Genomic DNA, 21678 nt, shown 5'->3' on the forward strand with positions numbered 1-21678 from the left:
GCTTCCAGCTCGCTGTCATAGCAATATAAACTCAGCCCATCCGCCCCTTCAAGCGAAGCTCATAGGGCTGCTGTCTTAGAGCTTGGCTCTGGTTGGGTGCCGCCCGAGTCCATCACACACCTCCAGCCGCCGACATTCGATCTCTGGGTGGGGCTTGCTGATGTCTGACAGGTAAATCCCCCACCCCCACCCCACCCCCACGCCCCCAAGCACCGCATCCCCGGTCGTAGCGTTAATAAACTGGACCACAGTACTTGTAAATTGGAGGCCACTGGGAAAGAAAGCATCCCCAGTGACATTTATATTCACGTAACGATAATGGTTTCAACAATGAAATACACCCTGCATTTTTCTTCCGACTCCTATGTGATTTGGGAGAAATACAGAGCGGAGAGAGCGAGCGGGAAAAAAAGAGGAGAGGAAAGGAAAGAGGAAGGAGAGGGGAGGGAGAGAGAGAGAGAAGGAAAGACACACACACACACACACACACACGCACGCACACACACACACACACACACACACACGCACGCACACACACACAGCGAGAGAGCGAGAGCAAGAGCGAGAGAGCGAGAGAACCTATTAATGTAGAGGGATTATTACCCTTTCTTGATCTTTCGAGACCCTGCCTCCCACAACCGTTCCTATCCGTTTCATCCTCAAAATGAAACCATGCTAGACGTCTGGCATGCTCTTTTTTTTCCTGCAGAATTTTCTGCGTAAAACTTTTATGTATATAGCTAATATCAGAAAGGGAAATCTTACGCAGTTCCGGAAACAATTTATGATGAACCGTTCCGTAAGTATCTTTTCCCAAGGTATACTGAAACCTCAATTCACCGAGGCACCTTGTCTCTATTGTTACTTGGCTCTCTCCAATATTTCCCACGATGCCTCTTAATAATGGGTTTCAAAATTTATTTTGTAACAAAACAATTAGCTAGGGGCCTTCCTAAATAAACAGGGCATGGAAATGCAGAGCAACTTCAAAAGGACGCGACGCCTAAATATGCTGCAGATAATTAGGGGGCTCTCAGCTTGGGTGTGAATTTCCTCGCTCTTCCTAGTCTGTCAGAGTTAGTGCCACTTTCTCCCCTCCACACATTTCTTGTGGGCGTTTTTCTCTCTCCAATTCCTCACTTTTTTTTTGGGAAAACAACACACTGTAACTTTTCCCTGCAAACGAAAACTTGCCTTAGCGTTCTTCTTAATTAGCCTCTCTCTAATGTGAGACTAACACATTTCCAGAGGTGACCAGGAAATTTAACCAAGAGGATGTAAGAGAGATAATACGTACATTAGAAATGCAGAGACTTATTAATAGAGATCGAGAGGACCCAGGTGAAGAGGTGGCAGGAAATACTTCATGACTTTCATTCCTAGTGAATGTGTTTGCAGGAAGCTCAGTTTTGAAACACTCCTAGGGTCCAGAACACTCTCTCAAACTCGCTAGAGCTCATTTCCACGGAGCCACAGCGCCCACTTGCGGCCATTTCTCACTTTCTTGTAGTTGGGTAAGAGGGACTTGTCTGTTCCCCTACCTACCAGGGCTTGGTAAACTCGGTGGAATCCAGTTGCGGCAGAAAGTCCAAAGTATTTTAAAGCAAGTTTGCTAGCAAGACGCATATGGAAAGAATAAAACAAAGTGAGTTTGGAATGATCCATTGATCTAATTTTTAAAAAGACTGGACAAATATCATACGCTAGAGATCTATAAAAAGCTTTTTAAAATGGGTGATGTACTATCCACAGAACTGAAATCTTCAACATCCTAAAGAACTTTAACGGTACAAATAAGACCCCAACTATATTACAGCATATTGGTTTTCTTATTTGTCACCTCATTTCATAGGGGTAAAGTAGTAGTAAGACGTTCAGTTTTGAAACTGTGGATAAAAGGGAATTTTTCTACACCTCCTCCAGTGAAACATTAAACAGGAGATAAAAGCAAAACTTCCTTTTCCTTAAAGGCTTTTTAAAAAGAAGTATCGCTTCTGTTATGTCTTTGTACATTTTAATTTGGAATTTAGAACAGAATGAACAAAAACGTAAAACAAAATGCTGTAAATTTAAATAGTGGCGATGATTTATTACATTCAATCTAAATAGTGCTTTGAACGTTATGTCTTGAAGGGTAAAGAACTGAAACGCTCCCGTCCACTAATTGAAAATAAACTTTTGATTTAATTTAAAATATAAGGGACTCAGATCTACCGCAATTGTTTAGGGTTAATGGGCAGATTTGGCGATGCGATCTTAGAAAGGAAAGAACTGTGTATCACTCAGGGTAAGGCACACCTAACAAAAATAACTTCTCAGGGGTAATGGAGGAAGCAGTTGTTGAATAAACTTTTAAAGATGTTTTAGGAATTCACTTGAAATCTGATATCAACAATGAGTCTGATTTAACTTTTCAAAAGATGAAGAGATTCGTAAAGACTAAATTGCCTCCATTTCCCCATTATGCTGTAAATTAATTTCTGTGAAAATGGTTAGGAAGCACTGTTTTCTAAGAGTTGTGAGGTGTAACCTCTTAGCTCTCTACGTCCTTGTTTTAAATAACCAAGAGGAAACGAGACCCGTATTGTCTGAAAACACTTGTTTCTAAAATTTTTTTTTAGTAAATCAAATGTTTTAATATCCATCAGTAATTATTCTACTACCTTGATGAGTTAAGTCTTCTGACGTCACCCCCCCCCATCTTTTAAGAATTTAAACTGTGGACACATTTCACAAGTCATTTTTTTTGTAGCCTCACTGCTTAGCATAGTGCCTAATAAGTGCTCAAAAATGCTTTATGACTGATAGTGAAAGGCTGTGAACTGCCATAAATGGGATATGGAGTAATTCTTGAACCACAACACAGCTGAGAAAAAAATGATGAGAATTAACACAACTCCAAGTTGTCAAAATTTTAACAGCTTCTAAAAAATGTACATTTAAATCTTAAAAGTACAACCTTGAGCAGATTGCTTTCATACACCTTTTACTCCTATTTACAATTTTGAATAGATTTTGCCAGAAATGAGGCATCCTTTTAAATCTGCTACAGATATTTCCAGGTCCCCTGATAAAAAATAGAAAAAGTGTACAGGACTAGAAGAGGATGTACTAGGAAATCCCTTAGTAGTGGTTTTGCTTATTTTTTTTACATCTGAAATGCAAAAATAACTACTTGGTCGACTTATTTTGGTTACTTTCTGTAATTCTTTAATATCCACAAATTTCAAGGAATCAAGTTTAGCGAAGTCCATTTCTGAGGAATCTATTCATGCCAAGTTTGAGAATTTCTGAAAAAAACTGAAGCTTTTGTTCATCTTTGGGATGGAAGTGACAGAGTACATACGGGCAGTGGAGAGGTTATCTTTCCAACGAAATAAAAATTAAGAACCAAATTCTGGTTAAGAAAATATCCTTTCACAATACAATATAGTGAGAAACCAAGGGGGTTTTTTTGTTTTTTATTTTTAAACAAGATATATGCTTTGAGACTTCTGCCCATAGACACCTTCAAAAGTTTTCTGAAAAAACTACCTCAACATTGAGGTTGAAGTGATGTGATCAAGGTCACACAGCTAGTATTATCAGAGGCAGGACTTAAACCCAGTTCTTCCTTCAGGACTAGCTCTCAATTTACTCCACCAAGCTGCCTCAGTAGCTTTTCTTAAAATTCTACTTTCAGAACTTCCTCTCCTCCCACTCCCACCCAATAGTTTCCAAGGTCTTTTAAGGAACTTTCATAGAACTCAAATAGGTAAAATCACTTACATAATTTACTATAGATAAGGAATTACATAATTGGATGTCATCACATTCTTGAATCCCTCAACAGAGCTGTCCAATACAGCCCGAACCCCTTACTAAACAAAAAGTGGTTATCTCCTAGAATAAAAACTGGGAAAACATACATTTTTCCACAATAAGTTAAATATTAAAAATACTCCAGTGACTGTCCTGGGACTTTTATCATTGTCAATATTTACTGAAAAGGCATTGTGGTATAGTGTATAGTAGAGAGAGTGATGGATTTGGATTTAGAGTTGGTTCAGAGGGTTGGCTGCTTTGTGACGATGGGTGAGTCATTCTAAGCTTGTTTACTGTCTGTAAGAAGATAATTCTTACTTGAAATACATCACAAATTTGCTCAAAGAAACTTTGGGTAAACTTTTAAGTTTAGAAATGTTAACATTCTTATTTGTAGCATATTTAATTCTACTAGATTATAAGCTTCTTTGGGAGCAAGGAGCCCATCTTATTCACCTACGTCAATGCACAGAAAAGTGCTGAACTCAAGTCAGGAAAGACAGGTTTGAATGTGGCCTTCCACACTTATTATTGTAATTCTCTCATTAAATCTGCAAAAGTGATAAACATACTACTTATGATTTTGATGTGAGGCTCACATGAGATAGTACGAGTGCTTTGGAAATCTTCAAGTGCTACATAAAACTCAATGCTCAGTATCATTTAAATCAAAGTTTTGGCAAAACATTTTAAATGGATTAGAAACCCTGTGGTGAAAAATTAAAAAAAATTTTTTAAAAGTACCCTCATTTCTCAAATTTAATTTTTGTATATTGAATTTTTTAAAAAAATTACATAACCTCTTTTAAAAAACCTGGTAGGTGAAAATGTTTTATTACTTATTTGCTATTTGTTAGTGGTAATAAAGGTCATGTTTTCATATGAAATACTAACATGTTAACTTTTTACTCCAGATATGCTAATTCTTCAAGCTTTTCTGCTTTTGGCTCAGCAGGTGATCAAATTTTCAGGAATGCTAAATTTGGCTTAAGTCTATTTTATAAGAGAAGTTGATCTTCTCCTTAGGTACAACCTCAACTGACAATATATATACCCAAAAGAAAGTAAGCTTTTTGAAGCAAGAGGATTTTTTCATGTCATCTTTCATAGAAATGCCAAGCATAGTTAAGTACTTAATTCTTGATGCAGTGAATTCCAGAAAACTAAATGACATTTTTATGGCCTAAGAGCAAAAGGCCTTCAATTTCAATGACCAACAAAATCTTCAAGTCTCTTAAGTTCTTTACCATTTCAGTCATCCACAAGCACCAAAGTAAACTGAAAAACAAAAACAAAACTACATTCTGGTTTCTCATTCTCTAGAATTTACTCAATTTGAAGAAGCGATGGCAATGTACAAATAAGCATTACTTTCTAAATGGATTATGTATAGCAGCAGTAACTTTGCCCAGATCTAACTCCAATGGGCCATTATTTTAGAAATGAGTTACTTTGTTTCATATGAGAATTTGTACTAGTAATAACTATTCCATGTATTTAGATAGTTATCCAGGAGCAAAAAGTGCACGAATGAGTGACAGATGCCAAATCAGTAAACTTGTTAAAAAGGTATTTTACATATATGTCTGCCCTAATGCTGCTAATATACAACAAAAAGTGTGCTTAGAAGAGCAGGCTCATCTTCTTTCTTCTCATCCATTCCATATGAAAACTTTTTATTGATACAATAGTAATTGTCTTAATAATATCAGTATTCTATAATTCACTTAAAATATTCAAATAAAAGATAGATTATAACATAGTTGCACAAAGGTCACCAAACCAAGCACTGATACTGAAATAATTTTGCACAACCACAGCAAAGATCTTACTGTTTAGAGAAGTTGGGCAGTCAGTTCTTGATTATCTACATACCACTGATGGTTTATGGATTACCCTAAATTATTTAATCCCAAATCTTTTACCATTTGTTCTCAAATGATCCAGCTCCCCAATTATTTAGTAAGTGTGGGCTCGGAACACTGATTAAATATTTGAAGCCAAACAATTAGGAATGCAAATTTACTATAAAATCACATTCTATTACAACGTCAAGTTAGAATCATCTTTTGGAATACCTACAATACTGATCACTAGTATCAGCAATGAGTAATTGAGAAGGCAATAAATACTTTAAACTTCTAAAATATACAGAACGCATTTCCATCTTATCCAAATAAATTTTAATTGCTTATAGGAAGAGGAAAGGAAGAATTAAATTCACAGAAGAGGATACAATGAGGTGTAATCCCCATTCAAGGAGAAGACCATATTAGTACAGCCAGTTGTGAATTACTGTTTGGAAATCCAGTTTGAAAATTACTTAAGAGACCTGTTCTTTTACTATTAGCAAGCTCTGTTAATGTTTGTTATATGAAAACTTCCAGATGATGCTCAAAACTAAGATTAGCCAATTTAGTGATGTTGATAGCTCTAAACTCTTGACTGTAAAAGTGAGATACAAGAGGCTGTGTAGAATTCCATTACCTATGTTAAACTATGTCCATTTTTTCTCAAATATTTGTTTACAATTTTTGCATTTTAAGAAATACTGACACGGTGAAAGGCTGAGTATGTTAGCAGCAAAGTATGTTGCATCATATTCACTAATACCTTATAATGAGCTGTTTGGCTAAGGTTAGAAAAAGCATATAGCTTGCTCTACCAGACAGGAAACTAAAATGACAAAACTTCAATTCTAAGTCAGTGGTATTAAAAGAGGAAAAAGACTCTTTCAGACATTAAAGAGTCTTCACACCAAGCTAATTTGAAGGTTTTCTTTATACAACTGGTATTGTGCAAACTTCATTTTATGTAAATAGCAATGGCATTTAGTGTATTTAAGACATTTCAAATTAACAAAATAAACAAAAACTCATAATCAAATCATTCTAGGATGCGCTGAAACTTTTAAAAACAAGTTCTAAATTTAAAAGACCAGACTGAATCATTATTGTACATTCTTAATTGCAAATAAAATGTGATATAATTTTATAATACTTTCAACAAAGGCAGTGGATACATAACTATAAAGGAATTACTACATGGTTGCAGCACACATAAGGACTTAGTATATATTACTTAACATTTATCACATTCTCTTCCCTGCAGCCTGGCAGAGAAGCAGTATTTTTTTAATGAGCACATGAAATATTTCAAAACCTATAGTTTCAGATGGCGAGCAGTTATAATACAAATAGACATTTGTCAATACGCAACTTACTGTGATTTGACCATATCACTTGTTGCAGTAAGAAACAAGATCAAAAAAAGGCATGAAAAACTACCTATGATAATGTGATCCTAAGCTATCTCATTTTATATATAGTGCTGTGAAAATACATTTGTGACTAAAAGCAAAAACAGTCCCCAAAACCTAAACACAGAACTTTACAGCAATGAATCTGCATAAAAAGATTGTGTAGACATTAACACTAAAAATAAACCTCCCCCAAAGTTAAGACAAAACGAAAACAAAAAAAAACCCAAAGGTTAAAAAAAATAAGTGCAGCAATAATGAAAATATTCTGATCCTAAATTGCTTGTCCTTTATTTAGTAATACAAAATAGCTTTAAAGCCACTGACATCACATTTGCTTTTAAAAGCAAGATTCTTACAATTTATACCTATTTTTAATTATGTGCCTTATTTTAAAATTTATTGTGAATGATATTTCAACTGATCATGTAACTTTTACTTTACTGCCACTACCTTATCTTCATCCACAAGATAAGAATGGAAGTAAGCATGCAGGGAAAAGAAGTCTAACTTTTAGCTACCCTAACCTGTACTGAAATTCCCTATGAAATAATATTAGTATTTTCCCACTTCAACTCCATGTTTATCTAACTTGGATAATCATTTTTTTGTAACAAAATCATCTTCTCATATGTTTTAATATCAGTAGGTAAAAGGAAAAATACAAAAAAAAAAAACCCAAAAACTCAAACATTGACAAACTGAGGGCATCAGAATTCCAGTTAAAAAAAGATATGACCATCACATGCCTAAGAAATTTTTAAAATTCAAAAATATACTTTTTAAAAATAAATATATGCATGTATTAAAAAAAATACCTGAAAACTTTCTGAATAAACAAATCTTAAACTTTCTGAATTTTGGAAGAAAAAAAAAGAACCCAAATCCCTGTCTTTTAATTTAAAAAAATTTTTTTCCTAGTTTTTAGAACAATCTGTGGTGATACTTAAATCCTAGAGGCACAAATCTGAGGATTAGAATTTAAATGCCTATCTTGGGTCTTGTAAATGATACAGTTAAGCATGAATACTGAAGCTATAATCATTCTATCATTATAAAGCAGATATTTATGAAAATAGCCATTAAATATTAATTCACAAGCTTATTTTAAATTCTATATTAAAGGTATAAACTGGGAGAAAAATTAGTGCCCTTAAGTGTGACTTAACTGTTGACTGACGAAAAGTATTTTTAAAAATAGAACTTAAAAAAAAATTACTTAAACATATGAATTTAAGACTTATTTTATTCAGCAAATTGATTTATTTACACAATGGGGAATGCTGGTTAGATTTAGTCAATGTAAGAAAAACAAACTGAACAGAGACAATACTGAACTATATATATATATATATTTATATATATTTATATATTTATAGCAGAGTTGACCAACTGATTCCTTACCTGTATCAGGAACATCAAGCGCAACAGTGGAACAGTATCAGAGGACACTGATTTAACAATACATCACATAGGTCCAGTAATACCCTGGGAATTTACCAATGCAATTACCAACTTTTCCCTTTTTTTGTGTTTTTTTTTCTTAAAAAAAAAAAAAGAAAAAAAAAAGAAAAAGAAAAAAAGTCAGCAAAACCAGCATTATGGTCTAATAAACAGAGTATAACTCTGAGGTGAGTGGGTCAGTAAAAACCTTATCAGACCATCCACAATTTACAGTGTGACCTGATTTGTTTCAGACCACTAATACAGAATTAAAATGGGTGAAAATATCACTCTTTAGAAGACAACAATGATCTGATAAGGATTTGACTTAATGGAAGTTAAAAAGAAAAAAAAAAAAGTTGCAGAGCACAGCCCCTATTAGAACAAGCTAACTTTCCAGATTTTCCAAATTAAAAAAACAAACAAACAAAAAAAAAACCACTTCAACATGAAGCTACCATACAAAGTTTTTCCATTTCTCTTTGTAAAAAGTTCAGAGTTTTCAATTTAATCCTGGGTGGTTTTTATTGAGAAGGACAGTTTTGGCCTGGACTTCCCCTTGCCCAGGATAATTTTTTGCTCTTCTTTTTGTTGACGTTGTCTCTCTTGTTCTAGTTTCATCCTTTCCTCATGAATCTTTCTTTGTTCTTCAACAATTCTCAATTGTTCTTCAGCCTGTGAGTTAAGCAAAAATAAGAACTCTAAATTTCACTGATTTTAATATAAAATTTTTTATTCCAAAAATACATGTAGTAAACCTAAAACATTTAATTAGCTATATATTTTATTCTTGGCATTCTATATTTATGAGGGGACAAATAAACTAAAAGCAAAAATTAAAAGATTATTTTTTAACAAAAGGTAATTTAACTTCCTAGGTAAGTGCTTGTTGATTGCTGACTGAGGGTGTGACAGTCAGTAAGATCCTGTTCAATCTATGCCTTCTAAATAGGATGAAAGAGGTTCATAAATTTTAATTCTTAGGCATTAGAAGAAGATAAAAATAGATTAAATTATGTATCTACATTGATGAAATCATTGATCTTTCAAAGTACTTTGCTCAAACAAGTACATCTTAATAAATCATAGGATGAGTTTGTTTTGCCCCATTTCTGGTTCACCCCTAAACTTCCTTTTTTTACTATTTCCTGCTCATGGGACATGAAAATCATGGAACCAGTGTGACCTAGTCTATAAACTCATGTTAACTTCTAATGGGCACAATGCTGCAAACTCATTTTATTAATGCATCTATCGACTGCTTAGCGCAATTACCACATTTGGGAAGTTACTTCAATTATCCTTCACCAGACTCAAAGCCTTTACTTTCCAGAATCCCACACTTCTTCAGTGTTGGCCAAATATTTTTCCCCAATGGAAAAAGTAAAGTTGATACCACCTAGAAAGAGAAGGTCCCTATTTTTCTCTCCTTTCTAATTTAACCTCTTGTCTCACCCATTTTGTCTTTTTTCTATTTCTGAATAAGTAATATCCTTTCTCATCTTCAAGGCCCACCCCTCTACCTATTTATCCTTTACTCCATCTACTTCTGCTTCCTATAACCTTCTCAACTTCACCGTTTACTTTCTCTACAGGATCTTCAATCTTACAGTCAACCAATAAATAATTTGCACATAAACTCAAGAAAGTTTGTGATGCCCTCCACTATTCCTGGGACATCTCACTTGACTTTACTGGTCTAGCTACCATTTCTTTTTTATTAAGGGTAGTTGGTCCATACTCATTGCCTCTTTTTCTCAAATTTCCAATGTCAAATTATTTCTCTATTAATCTTCTTGACATCTCTACAGTATTTTATAACTAATGCCAACCACTTTCACATTGCCTTCTTTCTACGTATTCTCTTCCACAAAAATTTCATCTGCTCCCCCAGCTACATCTTCTACAGAGACTTTGTTGTGGAGCAACAATGCTATATTACCAACTGCCTGCAGATCATTTGTAATAGGCTACCCCAAATGCACCCAAAAACATCCCAAAATCTTTATGGTCTCACCTAATCTTAATCTCTAATAACCTTAACTTCCAGTACTCACATACATGAACCCATGCTCTAACCAACATGGTCTGACCACACCCTGGTGTTTCGCTTTAGCATATGCTTCCTTCTTTGACTATAAAAACTTTGACTATAAAAACCATATGGATCAAAGTCTACTTTAAATTATTCCTCAAGATCACTGATCACTTTGTTAAGAGTAGCAGCAACACACCCACTTCCCCAATTATAACACTTTGTTTATACAACTCAAATGGTACCTAGCTCATTCTGCCTCATACTGTAGTTCTGTTTCTTTCTCACCCAACTAGGACTGTAAACTCAATGAGCAAGAGGGAGTGTCTTATTTAACATTTATCTAGCTATATATCCAGTGTAAGAGTGCTAGGAGACATTCTGTCCTCTAAAATTAATGGCACCGAAATAAAATAATCAAAGGACCACTTTTTATTTTTTACACACCTAACTTCACTAATGGTCTGAAAAATAAAAGCAAGGAATGAAATAACTGCCAGCCGAAATAATCAGCAGGAAAAAAAAAGAAAACCCAACCCAATGCATCTTTATCCACCTAAATCCATTCACATTTGGGGGAGGGCCACAAGCTCACTTGAGGCAGAGAGGAGACCAAAAAACAAAGCCAGCAGAGACAGCCCTAACAAACTAGGAAAGAGCTCAACCTAAGAAAGACTCATGGAAACCAAAAAGGATATTCACGAACTAGTCCCTATTTCTCTAGCCCCATCCTAATCCTTAATTAAAAACTTTTTGTCTTTATGTCTAAGCCAATTACAGTTTGGCCAAGGTAAGCTAGTATATATGTCTAGCCAAAATCCAATGTTGTAATATCTCAATGCTGTAGAATCAAATGTTTTTACCTCTTTCACATCTCCCTGGTGTATCTCCCAGGACCAAAGAATATAATTCCTCCACTCCCCTCAATCTGATGTTTAAAATAGTGTTTGCAATGTAAGAGTCATTCAAATATTTGTTGAGTTACTGAAGGAGATAATTGAGGGATATAGATTTAAGTCAAGAAACACGTATGGGTTATGTTGCCGGTTCTGTTACAAAGCAGCTATACAATTGGGTAAAATGTTTAAACGCTCAGTGTTGTATTTCATTATCTATCTATAAAACAGGAGGAACATGGAACTATTCTCCTTAAATGTCAAAAGAAAACATAAATACTGTCTTGGTGTGTCTATGTGTGTTAATAATGAAGACAGAAGACAGGTAAGTAAAACTTGGGATTAAAACAACGGAAATTAAGCCCTTTAAAAAATATCATAATTGTCACATGCAATAAGTATCTTTGAGTGCTGGACCTGAAGTTAAGAAAACCCAGGTTCATAACACATTTCCATTGTGACTAGGGTGCAAAAGTCATTTAGCCTTTCTGCGCCTCAGGTTCTAAATTAATAAAATGCAAGTTAAGTGACACTCAAATAAGGTAATGCATTGTAAATTACCTTGCAAACCAAACTTTGAAGTGCTATACAAATGTCAGTTATTAATAATTTCATTAACAGATTTAAACAGAAGGAATATCACTAACATTTAAATTCACTCATGAAACCCCTATGTTCATAAAGCTTTAAATACCAGAGTTCCACAGACCACACAGCATGGAAAACACTCTAAAAGTTGATGGTTCCATGAATCAATTTACAACTAGGGCCAAAAAGTCTCCATTTTACAAGCATTTTAGTTAAACTGAGTTTCAGAAACAGTATAGAAAAACCACTAGACTCAGAATCTACCTAAAACCTATAGGAGACTCCTCGGCTCCCAGAAGTAGTTTGTCTTCAATGCAGCACCTTACAAAATCCTCTGCTCTTTGGCTTCCAGGGATCCAATACCACTCTTTCTAGTGGAAAGGGGACAGACTCAGCCTCTGACACTCACTACCTGCGTGACTTTGTGTAACTTACCCAAGCCTCAATTTCCTCCAATGTAAGGTTAAATACCCTCTGAGATCCCTTCTAACTCTAAATTTATAACTCAGGCTTCAAAATTACCTCTCCCCTCAATACCATATCAATAAATCAAGCATACAAACTAATTCAACAAGATTAAAGTGTGAATATTTCAACTCCTCCATCCCATTGAGAAGATTTGCTAAGCTGTCAAAGCTGAAAGCTCCGACTATCCTGACGTATCCAATTGTCTGTGGCTTCCCCTTGCTAAGAAAATCCAGTGGTTTGCATCACAAGATTCCAAGATTTTCAGAGGCAGCAGCTTCTGCCTTTAACTCCATAAACATTTATCAAATACTCATCTTCAAGGAATGCTGCTATGTGTAAAAGATAGAAAGATAAAATATAATCTCAGTAATTCCTGCCCACAAGGAGCTCTAATTATACTAAAGAAATGGACATGATGTGTATAAAGACAAATATAAAAAACAAATTTAAAAATGTGATAGGGTCAAAGAAAAAAAAATCAAGCAACAAATCAGCTGGCATTTATTAAGTGCCCTATATACCAGACGCTGGGGATACACATTAAAAAAAACAAACAACCTTTACTCTCAAGGAACTTAGTGGGGATAGACAAAATGTACTTAAGTATATATAAAAAATAAATATAACTTAAATACAAGTTAGTAGAGAGACCAGGAAAAGGCTTGTGTACAAAGGAAATAAAGGAAAGAAAATAAGGCTAGTCTGACTAAACTGGACAGCATAGGAAGTATAGTTATTTATCATCACACTGGAAAGATATATTGGGACCAGGCTGTTGAGCTTTAAAAGCCCAACATAAAATTTTATATTTAGTTCTAGAGACAATAGGGAGTAAGTAGAGGTTATTGGGGAGTGCTTTGGCCAGATATGATATTTGAACTTAAGGAAAAGAATTTTGGCAACTGTATGAGAGTCTGAATTAGAGGGGGAAGAAATTTGAGGTAGAAAGAGGCAAGAGTCTACTGAAGTAGTAGTCAAGAAAGTGATCAATAAGGCAGTAAGATTATGGGGTGAGATGTAGAGGTAGAAACAACAGGATGAATGGATATATGGGGGTGAGGGAGAGTAAGGAGTCAAGGGCAATGAGGTCAGGAACCTGGGAGACTAGAAGGATAGTGTTGCTTTCAACAGAAATAGGACATAGGAGAAGACTGGAAAAACTGGGACATTAGGATGTTTTAGAACATCAACCTGAGGAAGATAGCAAATCAGGTGCTACATGCTTTGAAAAAGCAGGGACGGTAAACTGGGGGTCAGTAGGCAAAAACCACCATGAGCATTATAAGGAGAAAAATATAATGGAATTTTGGAGAACTTGTTGGGTGAGGATTGCACAGAGAGAGCTGAAGTGGCAATAGGAAGCAAAGAGTATCTTGACGCCCTCCAAAACCACTATCAGAAGTTGAGATAAGAGAAGGTAAAGCCAGTTATAGAGGGCAAAATCTAGTCTTCTTACAATTTAATCTCTGGTCACCTACTCTTTAATCCAATGACACTGGTATCCTTGCTGTTTCACAAACAAGACACACCATCTCTTGTTTCCAGGCATCTTCTCTAGCTGTCCACCATGCCTGGAATGCTCTCCCTCCTCTTCTCTGCCTACCAAATTCTTTACTGATTCCTTTTAAGTTGAAACTAAAATACCATGTTCTACAGAAAGCTGTTTCTAAATCCTCTTAATTCCAGTACCTTCCTTCTGTTAATTATTTCATATTTATCCTGTATACAATTTGTTTGTAGTCTCCCCAATTGACGGTAAGCCCTTTAGGACAGAGAATATCTTCTGCCTCTTTTTGTATAAGGGGGTGGCTTTGAGTTGAGAAAGACGAGATGAGATGGGATGAGAGAAAAGATTAGTTGGGCAATTAATTAGGTAATAGGGAGAATAAACAGGTAAAAGATGTTTGCTAGACACAGAGGTAGTAATGGCTGGTAGATGAACTGCACAGTCCTCAGGGCGGAACTGTTAGTCAAAGGGGAATGGGAGTGGGGGAGAACAGGATGACATGCTTGCCTGCCTCTGCAGGAAGAGATTCAGATAAAAACTCTAGGAAAACTTGGAGAGAAAATAATTGCAGTAAAACTTAATTTGCCCCCTCATTCCTTCTAGCTAACCACAGCAGTGCTCAGCCCATCTTTAGGTTGCTCAGACATCCTATCTATTCAAACTTGAGATTCACTGTTTCTTCATTCCCCTGTGGGTTGTGACTGTATAAGTTAAACCAGAGTAAGGTCTGTACCCTCCCTTAGGGCCCAACACCTCTAGTTCCAGTTACCTCCTGGGATTTGAGATGACATCACAGAGGATGTGATGCTAGCAATAGGCACCTCTTCAAAGATGCAAATTATTCACAAAGTCTCCATTTTCATTTCTTTTTTCCTTTTAAACATAATATACTTATTTGTACCTCATAAGCATGGTCATCTACTCACTTCAGAAGTTATATTCTAGTCTTGATTCCTATCATTAAAACTAGCTGTGACCCTGACTGAGTCTCACTGAATTCTCAGTTATTTCCCTGATATGTACTTCAAAGAATGCTGAATCAATTATTTAAGTGGAAACATTTTAAAAAGTACAAAGCATTACCAAATAAGAACCTCCAGCAGAATATTTCTTTATGTTTTGCAAATTTTCAGGGCTTTATAAAAGCGCCCCATAAGCAGCTATGCCCACAGAACACAGATGACCAGCACCTACTTTATTAAGATGCATCCTTCTGCTTTCCACAATAGTAAAACACCGAAAAATAAAATTACAGGACCCTCAGTTCAGCTGGCATCCAATATGTCATCTAATGTTAAGTTCATGTTTTTCTCCCCTTTAAAGGACATAAATGGATCCTGTTTACAAATAGACTAATTTAATGTTTAAAGAACATCAGAAAACTCTTGGAAGGTAGGGAAGAAATACTATTTTTATAACCTGGTATTTTAAAATTTAGCTTTTTATGGCTTCAAGCTGCTTATAGACATTATATACAAGCATACTGTTAAGAAACCCAGAACTTCTTAAGAAAAACTAATATGACGTTTATAATTTAAAAGAGATGAAAAAAAGACCTTCGAGCTACCAACTCAGGCTTTTTGTTGTTCTTTTTACTACCATACCACCACCTCTCTTACTGGGTTATTCAATAATTTCTTTTCCCTTGTGTATGATCTATTTTTCACTATCCACTTCTGGTCAAAAAATGTAGGCCTTTCCTTACTGTCTACTAAGGAATCCTCAAGGACTTGCCTCTAACTCACTTTTATTCCTTCTCTCTCAGAAATCAACAGATCTTCTCTGAATGGTAGCTAATGAATTTCTTGTGGCACAGTATAACATCTCCAAACCACTACCGTACCCCACTACTTCTGCAACATTGATATTCTGGAAAAAGTGAAATCATATTACCTGAATTTTTCTATCAATTTCTCATACTAGGACAGTTGTACTTAAAGATGACTTGAAAATGAATGTTCTATATACATCTGAAATACTTAAAATGTTCTGAGATTCATATATATAGAGCTGGAAGGAACCTCAGAAGCTAAATCTAAGCCTTTTATTTTGAGGACCTCCCAGCAAGTTTTCTTTTTCATTTTATTTTAATGTGAGTATAGCAATTGAGATTTATCATATTAGAAATAAAAACATCCTAGTATTGAGTTTTGACATCACAGATTCCTGAATCACAATTTGAGAACTGCTGTACTATATCATGTCAAAGTAAAAGAGTAATATGAATCTTCCTTTACTAGTTAGAGAGCTCAACTACAACAAGCTCAGAAAGCTTGCCTATCAAATACAAGAGCCAGGCCAGATATGGAAGAGGATTTTGGCTAAATTTTGGGGATATGTGATAAGAACCAACCTTAAAGTATTCTGCAAGGGCTAGTTCATTCCTGTTACCAGCCACTGCTAATCAGTACAAACCATGGGAGAATCATTAACTGTGTTGGGTGTCTGGCTCTCCAACAATTGTGAATATCAATAAAGGGCCATCAGCAAAATTTCAGCTCTAAACTGACACACTAAATTCCACCATCTGACACCTCAATTCTAAATTGCTTTCTTGGAAAATGAGGAAATCACTCGGGTGTTTCAGGCTGACTCCTTTTCTGTTATTCTCATTCCCATTTATTCTTTTTCCTCCTCCCCTATAATTCTATTTCCTCTCTTTGTCTTGCCCTACCTCCAAGCTGATTAGAGTTAGAAGGGACCTCAGAGACTATCCTGTCTAATCCATGGCCATTAAACCTTTGTCTAAAGTCCTCAAAGTGAGAAGCTCACTACCTTCTGACATAGTTTATTATTCTTTTGGGCAGTTCTTTCATGAAGTTTTTCCTTTTATCAAGCTGAAACCTCTCTTTGTGCCGATACTCAGTGCCCCAAATTCTCGCTGCTTGGTTCAAACAAAAGTTCCTCTTACTCATGAAAGTCTTTGTTTGGAGAAATCTATCATGTCTTTCTTAAGTCTTATTTTGCCCAGAGTAGAAATGGTCTTAGTTCCTTAGCATTTTCAGCATCCTAGTAGCTCTCCGTCAGGGATAATAAATCCCTCCTAAAGTATGACAATAAGAACTGAACATAACTCAAGTATTTCCTGTGTGCAGAACATCACTGTACTGTGTATTTTATATGTATTCTTAATCATGATTATGTTAAAACAATCTTAGATGCCTACAGAACTTGTACTAGGCAAAATCAGGTTTAGCTGATTTTTAAGAATTAATACAAATTCTGACGTTAAAAAACAAAACAAAAAACCAACCCAGCATTTTTCCTAAAAATGTCCTACAATTCAAGCTGTTGTACTCCCTACTGAAATGAACTGTTTCACTAAAAATTTAAATGGCACATCCAAACCATGTTTTCTCATATGTAAAATGGAAACAAGGCTTTTGTCCCCATATTAGTTACTGTGAATATCAAATGAAATAAAATATATTAAAGAGCTTTGAAAATTCCCACTTAACTGCAAGGTTTTTAGTAAAAAGATTTAGGATTGGGTTTATGCAGAGTAAAAGGTTACACCACTGCAACCAACTGTAGAGGCTAAAAATTAGGAGACAAAACACATGCAAAAAAACAAAACTGAAAGTGAGATAAGATAGGGAGAGAAATTGGTGACCTCTCCTACCCTTCATGGTACTGACTTTATACTATTTTTCCTACCTTCATGACACACTGCAATTCTGATACCAAACATTTTTTAGCTGTTGGACTTTGGGCCAATCGTTTAATCTCTCTAACTTTCATTTTCTTCATTTGTAAAATAGTTATATTATTTATACTAGCTATTTAATAGGATTGCTATGAGGAAATCACTTTGTAAAACACTCTATAAATACAGTAATTCACATACTACAGGAACAAAAATTTCATTTTCTGAATGTTTATGGAACTGGAAGAGGCATTTAAATTTTGTATTCAACTCCCTTATTTCAGAGTTGAAGAAACTGAGATTTAGAGTAATTAGGGACTTGTCTAGGGTCACAGAGATGAGCCAGGACTAAGGAATACACAAAGATTATCACAATTTCTATACTCCCCTTGCCAGGTTGGTCCCATGGCTAAAACTGCCATTATTTTGCCTTGATAATATAACAGATTATTTCTCATTTTAGAAAAATCTAAATCTATGAAAGTAATAATAAAAGATAAATGAGTCATAAGAGCAGTTTCTCCATGTGCATTTGTATCGATCTTTAAATGCAGTAAAATATAACCCTAAGTTTTAGCTACTTACCAGAATTTATGATGAAGCATGTAGGCATGCCAGAGTTTCCAAATATATAAATAACTGAATATGGATCAGAAATCAAAGATCCTTGTGGTGGCTAACATCTACTTTTTAGTGTTCCATTCAAAATCAAAATCATTAAATGAACCTTCACCCTTCACTGCTTAGCTGATTTCAACTAACTCATCTTTCAAGGTTCTGTTAAAATTTGATCTTAAAATCATATAATCTTCTTTAACAACTCTAGCCTGGTAATCTCCTATAAATACCTGTAGCATTACCAAACCTGCTTGACCCTTTTATCACATACAGCCTTACAGAGTTAAATAATATTGTTGTTCAGCTGTGTCTGATTCTTAAGGGACCCCCAAGGACCACAGCATGCCAGGCCCTTCTATCCTCCACCATTTCTTGAAGTCTGTCCAAGTTTATGTTCATTGTTTCCAATACACTATCTCTCCATCTCATCCTCTACTGTCCCTTTTCCCTCTAAATATACTGACTCCAATTAAATTGTAAATTCCTTGAGGGAGAGCTCTTGGTCACCTTAATAAATTCATAATGGATCTCAAGGTGGAAAGGTATTTCAATTTTAACACAGCTTTTAAAAATCTACCATGAGGGGCAGCTAGGTGGCACAGTGAGTAGAACACCAGACCTGGAGTCAGGAGGACCTGAGTTCAAATCCAGCCTCAAACTCTGCCACATGTAGTAGCTGTGTGACCTTGGGCACGTCACTTAACCCCAATTGCCCTGCCTTCCCAGCTCCTCAAAAAAAGAAAATTTACCACATGAAGGAAGGTTTCTACTGCCTGTTAAGTAATCTTGCTTCCTTGCAATTTCTGACTCTCCCCCTTTCCTCTCTAACATGGCTAGTTACCTGTTGGCTTTGTTTTTTAAACATTTCATTGCCTTCCTCTTATTTACCACCAGATTTCTTCTTTTATTATCTTTTCTCTGGACTACCATACTTCTAAGACATGTCTTCAGAGTCTTAACAGGACAATTTTTTCCCCTCTACTTGAGATCTTGAACACTCATTGCTATCTAAGAATTTATTTTCCTTTTTACTTGAGATCTTGACTATATACCCCAAGACTGCAGAATATGATGCTTTTACCGATTAGAACAAGCTCCACAAATACAGTCCTTCATTCCTTCATCAACTCTTCTATTTAAAATGAAAAATTAAAAAAAAAATAGTTCCTCTTACAGTTCTCATTCTAGATCTAGGATCCTGTATTATTAGTCCAATCTAAACTATACACCTTATTTGTCTAGGCAAACCTCAGTGTTTCTTTTGCAGATATTATCACTCCACACATACTGAAAAGGCTATGTCCTTTCCATAACTCTATCAGCTTTACCTAAATGGAAAGGTAATTTGTCTGAACATACAGTTCCATTTACACTTAATATCTCCATCAGTACTTCTAAAAAGAGACTAAGCATAGAGTTCACTGCTTAACATAAAACAGTAGAGGCTTAATAAAATTCTTGCCGAATAAATGAATCATATAACGCAAAGGGACTTAAGAGAAAATCTGTGTACCAATCCATTCCATGCTTATAGACTATATTCTCCCAACCAGTCTTCTAGTCTTTACATCTAATTAGGGGGGAACAGGACTATCTATCTACCAACCTAACCTGATCCCCATACCCAATCAGTTTTCCTGAAATGGAAACAAAGCTGTCCCTAGTACGTGATTAGACTCATGTGGCTTCCTGGGCACCTATAAAGGCTAATAGTTCTACCAACATGAGTCTGATTCCCTCATTGTTCCTAGTCAATTTTCCTCTCTAGTCCTCAGCCTAATCACGTGCAAAATGAGAGGGCTGGACTAAATGAAATATAAGGTCCATTTCAACCCTGAAGTGCTAAGATACTAAATGTTAAACATTCCCAGTTCTTGCCAACCAAGTCCTAATATGATAAAATATTCAGGAAGTATATGCTCCAACCTGTCAGAGTCCTTCCTAAGTAGAGGAAGGACCTTCATCTTCCTCACTCTGAACACTGTATACATTTTTAGGGAGCTAGGCCATATTGTTTATTCACATTAACCTTGTAGTACATTATACAATCCCCTTCCCCCATTCTTTTCAATGTGCAGTTTGCTAAATGTTCTAAAGAAAGGTCCCTTTCAACTGCAAAATACAACCACTCTAAATCTTCCCTCTCCAGGTTAATCAAATCTCCATCCTTACTTGGGCAGTTGTAATTTTTTTAAGCTCAAATACGTCTTTACATTTATCCATATTACATTTTATCTAATTTGGTTTAACTGACATTTCTGTGATGAACTGTGTTGAATATATCCTCCAAAGTGGCAGAGTAACACCGGATTTGGGTTTTTGGAAGATCAGGCTTCTACTCATGCCTCAGAAACTTAACAGCTGTGTGACATTGAAGCAAGTCACTTAAATTTCTCTTAGCCTCAATTTCCTCATTTACAAGATGGGCAATAAAAACTACACTGATCTCAAGGGTTATTGTGCAAGTAAAATGTGCTTTGAAAACCTTAAAATCCTTATATAACTGTCAGCTATTATTGTTATTCTCATCTATCCCTCTCCAACTTTCTCTCACCCATAAATTTGAATAAAAGTTACCAGTGAACTGAGGAATAATAGTAAATATAAACTTCTAGGTTGTCATCATTCCTTTAATTATTAGCCTCAGACTTCAAACATTTAAAGGTCCCTGGTTTTGCAGTCAAAGGACCTGGGTTAAATTCCACCTCAAATAGATGGATCTAGGATCCTATGACTCTGGTCTAGTTTCTTCTATCTGGCTTATAAGGATAATATTGCTGTTAAATGCCAGATATGATGTGACATTTTAATCTATAGTTTTGCTTAGTTCAGTTACAGAACCACTCTTAAGTTGGTTATCTGTACCTGACCAAGCAAAGTCTTTGTGCCATGCTTAAAAATTTTAAAACTCAACGAGACTCAAGAGTTATCTATTTTTACTTCTTGCCTAATGAAGGAATTCTCTATACAACAAACCATGATAAGTGGTCATAAAGCCTATGCTTGAATGCTTCTACTGACAGAAACTTATCATTTAATAAGGCAGCCTATTTTCTTTTCAGATTACTCTTATTGTTACTAGGTTCTTTATATGGAGTGAAAACCTGCCTCACTGTAACTTCTTTCAAATGATCTTTGGGGGCTTCAGTTTATCAGACCAATCCTATTCTGCATTATAGTTATTGAAGAGGCACACCTGTTTGCCTAATAATTTTAGATGCAATAACTAGACGCAATACACAGCAACTTCCTTTCTGTCCTTTAACACCCTACTATCACCTGTTCTTTCTCTATAACTTAAATTAATATTCCATGCAAGTATCTTCCAAAACTAGACGTATTCAAAGCTAAGGTATAGTGGTATAAACCCAAGAGTAAAAAGAGAAAAAAAATATACCAGGAAGATATAGAAGA

General features: G+C 35.4%; 1 protein-coding gene across 1 annotated transcript in view; it reads right to left on the reverse strand.

The window, feature by feature from the left end:
• Nucleotides 1-8291: 8291 nt before the first annotated feature.
• Nucleotides 8292-21678, reverse strand: part of ARGLU1 (arginine and glutamate rich 1) — a 29348-nt gene continuing 15961 nt past the window's right edge. The window contains exon 4 of the mRNA XM_036756881.1: nt 8292-9181. Within this exon, the coding sequence (XP_036612776.1) occupies nt 9014-9181 (168 nt within the window). The 3' untranslated portion in view covers nt 8292-9013. The remainder of the gene's footprint in view (nt 9182-21678) is intronic.

The sequence above is a fragment of the Trichosurus vulpecula genome, chromosome 4, assembly GCF_011100635.1.
Source record: "Trichosurus vulpecula isolate mTriVul1 chromosome 4, mTriVul1.pri, whole genome shotgun sequence".
Taxonomy (NCBI): domain Eukaryota; kingdom Metazoa; phylum Chordata; class Mammalia; order Diprotodontia; family Phalangeridae; genus Trichosurus; species Trichosurus vulpecula.